At 36.7% G+C, this 13,499-nt stretch overlaps 1 protein-coding gene across 10 annotated transcripts in view; it reads left to right on the top strand.

Annotated features, from left to right (window-relative positions):
• The window catches only part of IFT80 (intraflagellar transport 80), a 133,819-nt gene that overhangs the window by 43,555 nt on the left and 76,765 nt on the right, over window positions 1-13,499 (top strand). For all 10 annotated transcript variants that reach the window (XR_007723393.1, XR_007723394.1, XM_050779905.1 and 7 more), the window contains 2 exons: window positions 1,177-1,266; window positions 2,602-2,739. Coding sequence is in view for 8 of the 10 variants with exons in the window: in XM_050779905.1 (XP_050635862.1) it covers window positions 1,177-1,266; window positions 2,602-2,739 (228 nt within the window). In the remaining 2 variants the exon portion in view is untranslated. The remainder of the gene's footprint in view (window positions 1-1,176; window positions 1,267-2,601; window positions 2,740-13,499) is intronic.

Genomic DNA, 13,499 nt, shown 5'->3' with positions numbered 1-13,499 from the left:
ACCATGAATCAAATATATTAAAAAAGATAGCATCTGTGCTGAACGTGTATAGACTTTGCTCTTGTCATTATTCCCAACAATACAACTATTTACATAGTATTGCCATTTTATTTCTATAGTAAGTAATCTAGAGACGATTATGTGGGAGGATATGCGTAGGTTGTATGCAAATATTGTGCCATTTTATATTAGGAACTTATGATTTTCATATCAGTGGGAGGTAATGGAACCAATCCCCTACAGATACCAAAGAATGATTATATACATAGAATATATACTTATCTATGGAAAACATCTTTTTGTTACATGGTAAATACAGCAAAAGTTTCTCAGAGTACTCCAGTTATAAACCAGACACATGAAGATAAAGTGAACGAAACTTAGAAGAATATGATGAACAGAATGAAATGAAGAGGGTATTAAAGATGTTTGTGCAGAAGTTTTTTTAAAAAAATGGTTAGGGGGGCCAAACATGGTGGCTCACACCTGTAATCCCAGCACTTTGGGAGGCCAAGGCAGGAGGATTACTTGAGCCCAGGAGTTTGAGACTAGCCTAGGCAACAAAGCAAGAGTTCTCTACCAAAAATGAAAAAAAAAAAAATTAGCTGGGTGTGGTGACACGTGCCTGTAGTCCCAGCTACTCGGGAGGCTGAGGCAAGAGGGTTGCTTGAGTGTGGGAGGTGGAGACTGCAGTTAGCCCTGATCACATCATTGAACTCCAACCTGCGTGACAGTGAGACCCTGCTCAATAAATAAATAAATAAACAAGCATGAAGGCAATATGAGTAATGGCATCTGCTGTATGAAGGAGAAAGCAAGATTTGGATTCAGTTGACATTTTTGGAATACATAACATATTCATTCAGTGTTATCATACAAATGTCAATCTTGAAATAGTTTAGCAGCAAGTGATTTTCCATCTGGAGTCCAGGCAATTGAGGAAATTCATAAGGTTTGAAGCTGTATAGTGGATGTCTTAGGTGCTAGGTGCTTGCGTTAGTGTAAATTACAAATGAAAGAAGCAAATGAGGTATTGTACAATGGCTATAAAAGGAAGATAGGAATCCTTGAGAAGATGACAAGGGAGTCATTAGAAAGAGGCAAAATATATTTTCTTATAGAAAAAAACTTAAGTGCTTTTAAAGTTATAATTAATATCTTATTTTTTTCTCACAGTGGAAAGCTCATGATGGCATTATTTTAAAAGTAGATTGGAACTCAGTCAATGATCTTATTTTATCTGCTGGTGAAGACTGTAAATATAAGGTATGTAATGTTTAGATTTATCACTTGGCTGAAAGAATCAAATTTATAAGTACTTAGCATGTAAGAATATTCTTTTAGTTTTTTACTTTAGCCATGTCTTTATACTCCAGTAATTTAGCAAATTATTTTATAATGTTAAGTGGTATTTTAAAGCATGGACTTTAAAAAGACTATCTCATTAGCCTGGACAACACAGTGAGACCCTACCTCTACAAAAATAAATTAGCCAGTTGTGGTGGAGCACATCTGTGGTCCCAGCTACTTGGGAGGCTGAGTTGAGTGGATCACTTGAGTGCAGGTGGTCGAGGCTGCAGTGAGCCATAATTGTGCCACTGCATTCCAGCCTGGGCAACAAAGTGAGACCCTTTCTCTCTCAAAAAAAGAAAGAGGATCTCATTGATCTATAGAGTTTGATATTTAATAACTAACAATATCAGTATAGCCTGTAATTTTACCGTGACTCAATTTAAGTCAATTCAGTATGTTTTTAAAAATCAACCCTGCTGGTTTACTAAATATTGATCAATTTCAGGTCAAAATAATTTGTAGAGAGGAATAAGGTTTAATGTATTAATAACTAGAGTTAGACACAATTAAATTGAAATAAATACTTTTAGAGAAAGTAGGTAGAGCCCTTACAGGGAGAAAAAAATTTCGGCAAAATGGTAAGCAAGCTAGGTATGGTAGCTCATACCTATAATCCCAGTGCTTTGAGAGGCCAAGGCAGTAGGGTTACTTGAGACCAGGAGCTGGAGAACAGCCTAGGCAATATAACAAGACCCTGTCTCTACAAAAATTAAAAAATTAGCCAAGTGTGGCAGCATGTACCTGTAATCCTTGCTACTTGGGAGACTAAAGCAGGAGGATCTCTTGAGCCCAGGAGATCAAGACTGCAGTGAGCTATGATCATGCTACTGTACTCCAGCCTAGGCCACAGAGTGAGACCCTGTCTCTAAAATTCAAAAAACAAAACAAAGCTAAGAAGTAAACATTTCAAAAAGTACTATTATATTTAAAAGACTTAAAGTGGGTAGATTTTATGTTCAGAGATTTAGTAAAATCTGAAAATTATGACAGTGTTATAAAATAGTTTCTTTTTGAAATATTTAGGCTTAAAGGAATACAGCTTTGTTTTCCCCTCGTGTGATAGTAAAGACATTTAATTGCTAATATATAAGGTGCTGATTTCTAAATTTTTATTTACTACCTTGCTGGAAGACAAACTTGTTTTTATGTGGTGTCTGTTATAAAACATTTTTATTTATTTATTTTTCTTTTAGTTTTGGTAAACTTCTCCCTGATATTATAAAAGATTTTTAAAAATTGCTTTTGTAGGTATGGGATAGTTACGGCCGCCCACTGTACAATTCACAACCTCATGAGCATCCTATTACTTCAGTTGCCTGGGCTCCAGATGGAGAATTATTTGCTGTTGGATCATTTCATACTTTACGCTTGTGTGATAAAACTGGGGTAAGTTATAGTGGTGAGCAATCACAGATGTGCTGTCATAAATGTGGTAATGCACAACACACATGGTTCTCAATCTTTAAAAAACATTTTCAATGGATGCATTTGGTTGAATCTTTCTGATTTGTCTTCTTAATATACTGGTTCAATCAATTCCAGATATATGGGACCAAAATCTGTTTAAGTTTGAAGAATGGGCACGTTCTCTACTATTTGTCTTTCTGGAAATACTTACTTTGAGCATGATTGTGAAGGATGAAGTAGTTAAAATATTAAAATTTATGCCCATTCAAAATGGAAAATTCAGTTTTAAACCTTTCTTTCTAACCTTTCACTGACTAGCTCATAAACTTTTTTTTGTTTTTTGCTGTCAATATGTTTCATATGAAATCTCGATTGCATATTTTGTGTAAGGAATTAATAGTGCATTTGAAAAGCAGTCATTTTAAGACCAGAGGACATGACTGGATGTGGTGTTTCATGCCTGTAATCCCAGCACTTTTGGAGTCCAAGGAGGGAGGATTGCTTGAGCCCAGGAGTTTGAGACCAGCCTGGGTAACATAGTGAAACTCTGTCTCTACAAAAAATTTTTAAAAATTAGCCAGGCATGAAGGTGCATACCTGTGGTCCCAGCTACTGGGAAGACTGAGATGGGAGTCTCGCTGCAGCCCAGGAGGTGGAGGCTGTAGCGAGCTATAATTGTGCCACTGTACTCCAGCCTGGGTAAGAATTAGACCTTGTCTCTAAATAAATAAATAAATAACCAAAGGACATATTTTTCTTTGTCAAGGATTCATATTTGAATACATGCAAGAATTTTTCCTCACAAGAAAATATGCCCTCCTTCATACAAATTCTGTTTAGTACCTAGGGAAATAGCCAACCTCAGCAGCATTTACCCATTGTACTTGAATGAATTGTTGGTTGAAGTACCCCAAAAGCAGCAGCATTATGTGGTAAGTGTGGCTGTTTTATACTGTTCCTAACTGGGAAATCATATAATTGTTCTGTGGCTTATTTGCCTCTAACGTAGAATAAGACAGACTTTTTAGAGCTTTTAATCTGTTAAGATTTCTAGTTACTTGTTTTCTACCACATAAATATGAAGTCCTCTGCCTGGCTTTAGAAAATGTTTGAAACCTGGTGTCATAAAATCCATTCAGTCTTTTCACCTGCAACTCTCTAAGTGTGTTCAAATCACGTTGAACATTGACTCTCGAACCTTTCCTGCCTCTTACTAACATCCCTACTCATTTTCTCATTTCATGGAATACTTTGATTTCTGTCTTAGACCATAGCGAGTTCCACTCATTCTTTTTTTGGGGGGGGGCGATGGAGTCTCGCTCTGTCACCCAGGCTGGAGTGCAGTGGCGAGATCTCGGCTCACCGCAAGCTCCGCCTCCAGGGTTCACGCCATTCTCCTGCCTCAGCCTCCTGAGTAGCTGGGACTATGGGCGCCGGCCACCACGCCCATCTAATTTTTTGTATTTTTAGTAGAGACGGGGTTTCACTGTGTTAGCCAGGATAGTCTTGATCTCTTGACCTCGTGATCCGCCCACCTCAGCCTCCCAAAGTGCTGGGATTACAACCGTGAGCCACTGCACCCGGCCCCAGTTCCGCTCATTCTTAAAGGTCCATCTCATGTTTGACTTCCTTTGATCTTGCCTTCCATTGACTCTAAGTTTGTTTGTATGTTTTTCTAATTTCTTTTCTGCTAGGTCCCTCCTTTCTCAATTACAGCATCAGGATGTTGAATCATCCCATCTAATCACTTAAGGAGATCTTACCTCTGATTTTCCCTATCAATGATTCTAAATCTATAGAATATGTGGTCTCATTTTCACAATGTATTACATTCTTACATTGTCAAAATCCCATAGTTCAGTAATTCTCTGTTATTTGTGCAACACAGTAGATACTTAACAGTTTATTAATAAGCCAATTTAAACATAATTTTAGGTTGCCATTTTGATTAAAATATTTAAAAATTTTAAAAGCTTGAATTAAAGGTTTATCTCATTAAGCACCTAGTCTTTTTATTTAGAATGTTAGCATCTATCTTTTATTCAATAGACATTAAATATATACTACTCATCAGACAGTGTTCTAGAAACTGGGGATATAAATAAGAAAAAGATATAAAGACTTTCACTTAAGTTGTTGACAGTGTAGTGGAGAATTAGACTATAGTACTTACAGTGCATTATGATAAGTGATATATGGGAAGGTTTTTATACAAGCACTGCAAAGGTGTGGAAGAGCCTAACTCAGCCTGTGGGACATTGACTAGAGAGCAGAGCCTTGAAGAATTAGTAGTTCTCCAAGGAGACAACATTGGGCCAGAGAGTTGCAGGCAAAAGAAACCTCTTGCAAATCAAAGTACAAAAGAATATGGTGCTTTTTGTGCAGTGTCGGTAAAATTTTCATGGCATAATATGAGGAGATAATACAGAAAAGATAGATGGACTAAAGTGTTTGCCATGCAACAGAATCCAGATTTCAGTCTTTTAAAATCTAATTCTGTTTTGTGGAGCCTCCTTTGGGGTTGCTGTGGGGTAGAAGAGAGGTGAGGGAGTTGAGCCCCTGATCTCTCTCACTACCTGCAACCAGAGCAGCTCCGGTTATACTGTTTGAGCATCTAGTATAAGATTTTCTTTGAACAGCTGAAACAGTGAAGTTGGAAATTGAGTACATTAGTCAGTAGAGAGCCATGGATGGTGTGTAGTAACATGGTAGTATTCAAATGTTGGAAATACTGCTTTGAGGTCAAAGGAACAGTGATTTGAGAGAAGGAATAGAATAAACAAAGGTGAAGAATCATGGTTTATTAGAAAAATTAAAAGTTTAGTATGGCCACAATAGTTTGGAGTTTATCTTATGGGCAATGATGAGTCACTGATCTATTTTAGATAGTTACCTTATTAGATTTGGCATTTTTGGGGAAGCATACTCTAAGATCATCATAGAGGACAGATTAGAGTAGAGGTACACTAGAGGCAGGATGGCTAATTAGGAGCTGTTGTAGTACAAGAAAATGATGACGTTGGCCTGAATAATAGGGAAGTAGCAGTGGAGATGGAAAGAAATAGACAGGTTCAGGAGATAAATCCTTGCTGTATAAGTAGAAAGAGACAAGAATAATTACCTGAGTTTCCATTCCTTACTGTCTGGATGTTCGCCTGAGGATAATGCCCTTTCATGATGTAATGCCCTGTTCAATCATTACAACAGTAAACCAAGTTACCTAAATTTCAGCATTCATAAGTATCATCTGGGTATTGCAAAAATACACATTATTAGGTACTATTTGCAATATGGAGAATCAAAATCTCAGAGAATGAGGCTCTGTGAAGTGGTATTTTTAGGAAGTTTCCGAGTTGTCTTTATGCAGGTTGTCCTCAGAGGGCACTTGAAGGAAGACTTAGTGAGATGCTTTATAATTCCTTTTGAGTTCTGAAATGGGCAATGCTTACTCTACTGCAGAAAAAATACCTTGAATTTTACTGCAGTAAACTATAATGCAGGTGATACCAAAAGAGAATAGTATAACAGAAAAAATTACATTTCTTAAAAATCTCAGGTAATTTATTCTTCTGACTCATTCTAAGCATCTTCTTCATTTAAAATTACTGTTGGGGGTCAGGCGCGGTGGCTCACGCCTGTAATCCCAGCACTTTGGGAGGCAGAGGTGGGCAGATCACGAGGTCAGGAGATTGAGACCATCCTGGCTAACATAGTGAAACCCCATCTCTACTAAAAATACAAAAGCAGAATTAGCCAGGCATGGTGGCAGGTGCCTGTAGTCCCAGCTACTCGGGAGACTGAGGCAGGAGAATGGCATGAACCCGGGAGGCAGAGCTTGCGGTGAGCCAAGATTGTGCCACTGTACTCCAGCCTGGGTGACAGAGCGAGACTCCATCTCAAAAAAAAAAAAAAAAAAAAAATTACTGTTGGGTTATGTCTGCCACTTTGCTGTGGCAACAATGTTGACAGTATATGAATCATATGTGTGATGATATTATCTCTTAATGTTCTAGACTGATTCTTTTAGAATAACTAGTTGTAAATACTATTCAAACACTTAACTTTCATTCATTGAATTATCGATTTTTTTTTTGTTTCATTTTCTGCCTTGTATATTTCCACAAAAGTATTTGGAATTCATTTATGCAATCATTTCTTTTCTTTTTGCAAGGTTTGTATTAACCCTGTAATATATCCTTTTATACAGTTATCATTTAGATTTTTATGAGTTACTTAATATTTAGATTTTTATGAGTTACTTAATGTGTTATTTATGTGTGTATGTATATCTATACTAAATATATTTATTTGTTTGATTCTTTCTGGAGGATATTTTGACGTTTTATATAAAAAACCCAAGAAATAAACATATACTTCAACCCAGCAATTCCAGTTTTAGGATTTATCCTAAGGTAATAATAAGATAAAGAATGCTTAGTGGAGCATTATTTATAATTTAACAAATGAAAAGCAATATAAAACTCTTAACAGTAAGATATTATTTAACTTAATTATGGAATATAATTCTTACAATGAATTATTATACAGTTATTAAAAATGATCATTACTTTTATAATACCATGAAAATGTTTTAAAATATATGACCACAAGAAAAAAATAGTTACAAACTTTATGCATAGGGTGATCTTATTAGTATATATCAGTATAAATGAACAGAAAAATAGTCTGACATGATATAATAAATTTTAACAATGGTTATGTCTGGAGTTTGTTGATTTAGTCATAGGTGGTGATAGGTGAGTTTTCTTCTTTTTTGCATATCTACATTTTCAAAATGTACATTTTTTAAATCTACATTTTCAAATAAAATGTACAGTTTTTGAAAAGGGAAAAAATAGCTTTATCCTTTCTTTTGTTTAGTTTTCCCTAGATTCTCTAATCATGTAATTCAGCCTTCTTTCTCTTTTTAAAAAATGTTGTTTTTTTGAAGTTATCCAATTTATTTTAGAAATATGTATTAGTTAAAACATGGGAAACTATTCTTAAGGTGACATGCATTTTTTTTTTTTTTTTTTTTTTTTTTGAGATGGAGTCTCGCTCTGTCGCCAGGCTGGAGTGCAGTGGCATGATCTTGGCTCACTGCAATTTCCACTTCCCGGATTCAAGCGATTCTCCTGCCCCAGCCTCCCAAGTAGCTGAGATAACATGTGCGTGTCACTACGCCCAGCTAATTTTTGTATTTTTAGTAGAGGCAAGGTTTCCCCATGTTGGCCAGGATGATCTCGATCTCTTGACCTCGTGATCCACCTGCCTTGGCCTCCCGAAGTGCTGGGATTACAGGTGTGAGCCACCGCATCCGGCCTGCTGATATACATCTTTATTGGGGAATAATTCTACTCACTAAGATATAAATGCTATGAGCTTTTTGAGTTTAATAAAAGTATGTAAATACTTTCTGCATGTCTATTTTTTTTTTTGAGACAGAGTCTTGCTCTGTCGCCCAGGCTGGAGTGCAGTGGCGCTGTCTCAACTCACAACAATCTCTGCCTCCCAGGTTCAATTGATTCTTGTGCCTCAGCCTCCCGAGTAGCTGGGACTACAGGCATGCACCACTACTCCCAGCTAATTTGTATTTTTAGTAGAGACGGGGTTTCACCATATTGCCCAGGCTGGTCTTGAACTCCTGAGCTCAAGTGATCCATCCGTCTTGGCCTCCCAAAGTGCTAGGATTATAGGCATGAGCCACCATGCCCAGCCTCTGCATATCTTTTTTAAGAATGCCAAGCAGACATTGCCTTTATAGAGTTTAAAGACATATGTTAAATAATTAATTATACACTCAGTTATTTAATTACAGTTGTAATAAATTTTAAAAACAGGAACAGGCTGCTCTTAGTAATGAGAACTAATATGTCTGGAGGGTCAAAGCAGGCTAGTGTGAAGAAAGGGAAGAAGGGCAGCGCTTATTGAGACTCTTTACCTTTTCTTCTTACCAAGTAAATAGATATGGTAACTGCTGGTGTCAACTTAGAGTAAGTTTACCCAACTTACTCTTAATGGTGTCAATGTAGACCTGAAAATTTAAGTCAGCTGGTGTCAGCTGCTTTTCTCACACAGTGTTTTCTCTTTGGGAAAAAAACTTGCCAAGGCTTCTTTTAAAAAAAGTACATGTTTTCTTGAATCTGGAAATGTTACCCTTAAATGTAGCCCCTTGTTTCTTTTTGTTTCTCTCGTAATCTGTAACTTAAAGTGGCATAATGAATGTATGTCTAAATAATGTAATCATTTATCCAGGGCCAGATTTTGTGAAATAATTTCAATATCAAATATATAAAAATCTAATCTTCAGAAATGATCTATACTCTAGCATTTTCCACAAATTTATCAAATTTCTATTTAGTGTTTGAGAGCTCTTCACAAACTTTTAGTTGAGGTGCAGCGTTCCTTTTCTTTTTTTTCTTTTTGAGAGGGAGTCTAGCTCTGTCACCCAGGCTGGAGTGCCGTGGCGCGATCTCGGCTCACTGCCATCTCTGCCTCCCGGGTTCAAGCAATTCTCCTGCCTCAGCCTCCCAAGTAGCTGGGATTATAGGTGCCTGCCACAGCGCCCAGCTAATTTTTGTAGTTTTTATTAGACACGGGGTTTTGCCATGTTGTCCAGACTAGTCTCAAACTCCTGACCTCAGGTCATCTGCTTGCCTCGGCCTCCCAAAGTGCTGGGATTACAGGTGTGAGCCACTGCGCCCGGCCCTGTTCTCTTCTTTCAACCATTGACTCCTCTCAAGTTTCTGGCTTTTTTAAAAAAACAAATTTATCAGGATACAATTTGTATATGACACATTTTACCCATTTAAAATGTGCAACTCAGTGTTTTCTACTATATTCATAGGGTTGTGCAACCATTACCAAACTCTAATTTTAGAACATTTTCCTTTCCTCTAAAAGGAGTTGTGTACCCATTAACTGTCAATCCCTATTTTTCCCTACTCCACTCCTAGTCCCTGGCAATCACTAATCTACTTTTTTTCTATGAATTTGTCAACTTTGGACATTTCATATAAATGAAATAATATATTATGTGGCCTTTTGTGACGGCTTCTTTCAGTTAGCGTGTTTTCAAGATTCATCCATGTATCCAGTACTTTATTCTTTTTTATAGACAAATAATATTTCATCATATGTTTATAACACATTTTGTTTGTTTATTAATCAGTTAATGGACATTTAGTGGTTTCAAAATTTGGTTATTAGAAATAATGCTGCTATGACTATGTGAACACATGTTTTTATTTTTGTGTGGACGTGTTTTAATTTTTCTTGAGTGTATACGTAGAAGTAAAATTGCTACGATAAGTGTAACCCTATGTTTAACTCTTTGAGGACCTGCCAAATTGTTTTCCAAAGTGGCTGTCTGCCTACTTTTGATTGCTGTCCAGTCTTCAAATACTTGTATTTTGTCTGGAGTGCATAGGTGTTATCTGTGAGAAGGCAGATCTAATAGCAGCTGTTCTGCTATTGTAATTCTTTACATATCAGAAGTTTATTTTAAATAATTGAACATGAGTTTGTAAAAATTAGCTTTGCACATTTCAGAGCTATGCTAAACTACTGCGGTGATTCTCAAGGTGGAGTGGAGTGGGAAAGCTACCTGTTTGAATTTCATCGTTCAAGAAATAATCCAGAAAAATAGCCAAAAGGCATAAATAGTTCATAGACAAATATAAATGGCCAATAAAAACATGAAAGGATGTTCAATTTAACTAATAAATAAATATAAAATAAAGAAGTAAATAAATAAAATAATATATTTTACCCAATAAGTTGAAAAGATTAATAATGACCTAAAACCCTCAGTTTCAGTTGAGCAGGAAGGAATTGAGCTCCTTCCTTTATACAGTATTAGTGGAAATATGAGTGATTTGACTTTTTGAAGGGTAGTTTGATAATACATATCCAAATGTCAGACGCACATATCCCTTGACTCAGGAATCTCTCTTCTAGGAATTTTCTTTAACGAGATCATTGCATAAGTACACAAAGATATATGCATATCAGTTTTCATCACAGTATTAATAGTGAAAAGTAAAAATAAATATCCATGAGCAGGAGACTGATTGGTTATTATTCTATATACCTAAAGTGCAGTACCCTCAACTCATTAAAAATGGAGAAGAAGGATCATGTTTAATTATCTGGAAAGATATTTGTGATGTTATTTAGTAAAAAGACTGGGTTATAGGACAGCATGCTATTCTATGATTTTTCTTTAAAAATAGCTTTATTGGCCAGGCATGGTGGCTCATGCCTGTAATCAATCCCAGCACTTTGGGAGGCCGAGACGGGTGGATCACGAGGTCAGGAGATCAAGACCATCCTGGATAACACGGTGAAACCCCGTCTCTACTAAAAAATACAAAAAAACTAGCCGGGCGTGGTGGCGGGTGCCTGTAGTCCCAGCTACTCGGGAGGCTGAGACAGGAGAATGGTGTTAAACCCGGGAGGGGGAGCTTGCAGTGATCTGAGATCAGACCACTGCACTCTAGCCTGGGCAACAGAGCAAGACTCCGTCTCAAAAAAAAAAAATAAAAAAATAAAAAATATAAAGAATAAAGGCTTTGGAGGGTCCTCACATATACTGAGGGATCTAGAATGTAACATACATGCCCAGGGCCAGACACATGCTCAGAAAAGACCAGAGGATGTGGGGCTTGTATCACTGGAAAATCTTTCATCTATGAACAAACAAGGAGTGAAAGCTAAAGTAGAGTTGTAGGTGGTCTGGCTATGTATTAAAGGAGTGCCTAGGTCAGAGCCAATTGGCAAAGAGTGGGAGAGTATTTTTTTTCTTTCTTTTTGGCTCTGTCTGGCTGACCACTGAGATATCAGAATGGAGACTTCAGTGACCACACACAAAAAGCAGTCTGCAAAAATAGTTTGGAAAAGTCAGTAAATAGACAGATAACTGAGCCCTCAACAAGCAACAATACAAGCCTTGTTGGGGAGAGATTCTGATTTCCTGAATTACCACATTATGATATTAAAAACATCCAATTTTCTACAAAAAATTACAAGGCATACAAGAAGCAGGAAATTACAGCCCATTCACAGGGAAAGAGATTAATAGAAACCATACCTGAGAATGCCCAGCATTGGACTTATTACACAAATACTTAATTTTTTTCAAAGTTTTATTGTTAATTGACAAATAGTAATTGTTTATATTTATGAGGTACAGGTACAATGTGCTGTTTTGATATATGTATACATCGTGGAAGGATTATATCAAACTAATTAACATGTCTATCACCTTACATAACATTTTTTGTAGTGATAACATTTAAAATCTTCTGTTTTAGCAATTTTGAAATTTACAACACTTTGTTATTATTATTAACCATGCTATGCAATAGATTTTGAAAACTTTCTGTCCTGTCTAACTGAAACTTTATACCCTTTAATCATCATTTCCCCATTCCCCACTACGCACCACCTTGTAGCCACTATTCTACTCTCTACTTTTATAGATTTGATTTTTTTATTTAACTTTAGTTTTTGTAGATACACAGTAGGTGCAGATATTTATGGCGTATATGACATGTTTTGATGCAGCATGCAATGTATAATAATCATATCGCAGAGAATGGGGTATCCATTCCCTCAAGCGTTTATCTTTTGTGTTACAAACAATCCAGTCATACTCCTCTAGTTATTTTTAAATATGCAATTAAATTATTGACTATAGTCACTCTGTTGTACTATCAAATAATAGTAGATCTTGTTCTTTCTGATTTTTAAAATACGTATTAACTATTCCCACCCGCTCTCCTGCCCGAACCCATGACCCTTCCCAGCCTCTGATAACCATCCTTCTTTTTGTTTTTTCTGAGGCAGAGTCTTGCACTGTCACCAAGTCTGGAGTGCAATGGAGCAATCTTGGCCCACTGCAACCTCTGCCTCCTGGGTTCAAGCAATTCTCCTTCCTCAACCTCCTGAGTAGCTAGGAATACAGGTGCCTGCCACCACGTCTGGCTGATTTTTGTACTTTTTTTTTAGTAGAGACTGGATTTCACCCATGTTGGTCAGGCTGGTCTCGAACTCTTGACCTCAAGTGATCCACCCACCTTGGCCTCCCAAAGTGCTGGGATTACAGGTGTCATCCTTCTACTCCCTATCTCCATGAGTTCAATTGTTTTGATTTTAAATCCACAAATAAGTGAGAACATGTGATATTTGTCTTTCTGCACCTGGCTTATTTCACTTAACATAGTGATCTCTATTTCGATATATGTTATTGCAAATAACAGGATCTCATTCATTTTTGTGGCTGAATAGTACTCCATTGTGTATATGTACCACATTTTCTTTATCTATTCATCTGTTGATGGACACTTAAGTTGCTTCCACATCTTGCCCATTGTGAACAGAGCTGCAACAAACATGGAGATAGCTCTTCGATATATTGATTCTTTTCTTTTAGGTATATACCTAGCTGTGGGATTGCTTGGTTATATGGTAACTCTATTTTTAGTTTTTTGAGGAACCTCTAAACTGTTCTCCAAAGTGGTTGTACAAATTTACATTCTCACCAGCAGTGTATGAGTGTTCCCTTCCCTCCACATCCTCACCAGCATTTGTTATTGCCTGTCTTTTAGGTATAAGCCATTTTAACTGCAGTGAGATGATATGTCATTGTAGTTTTGATTTGCATTTCTCTGATGCTCAGTGATATTGAGCACCTTTTCATATACCCATTTGCCATTTGTGTGACTTCTTTTGAGAAA

The sequence above is a fragment of the Macaca thibetana genome, chromosome 2, assembly GCF_024542745.1.
Source record: "Macaca thibetana thibetana isolate TM-01 chromosome 2, ASM2454274v1, whole genome shotgun sequence".
In the NCBI taxonomy this organism is placed as follows: domain Eukaryota; kingdom Metazoa; phylum Chordata; class Mammalia; order Primates; family Cercopithecidae; genus Macaca; species Macaca thibetana.
The sequence above is the reverse complement of the archived record's forward strand: the minus strand, read 5'-3'. Positions and strand labels throughout refer to the sequence as shown.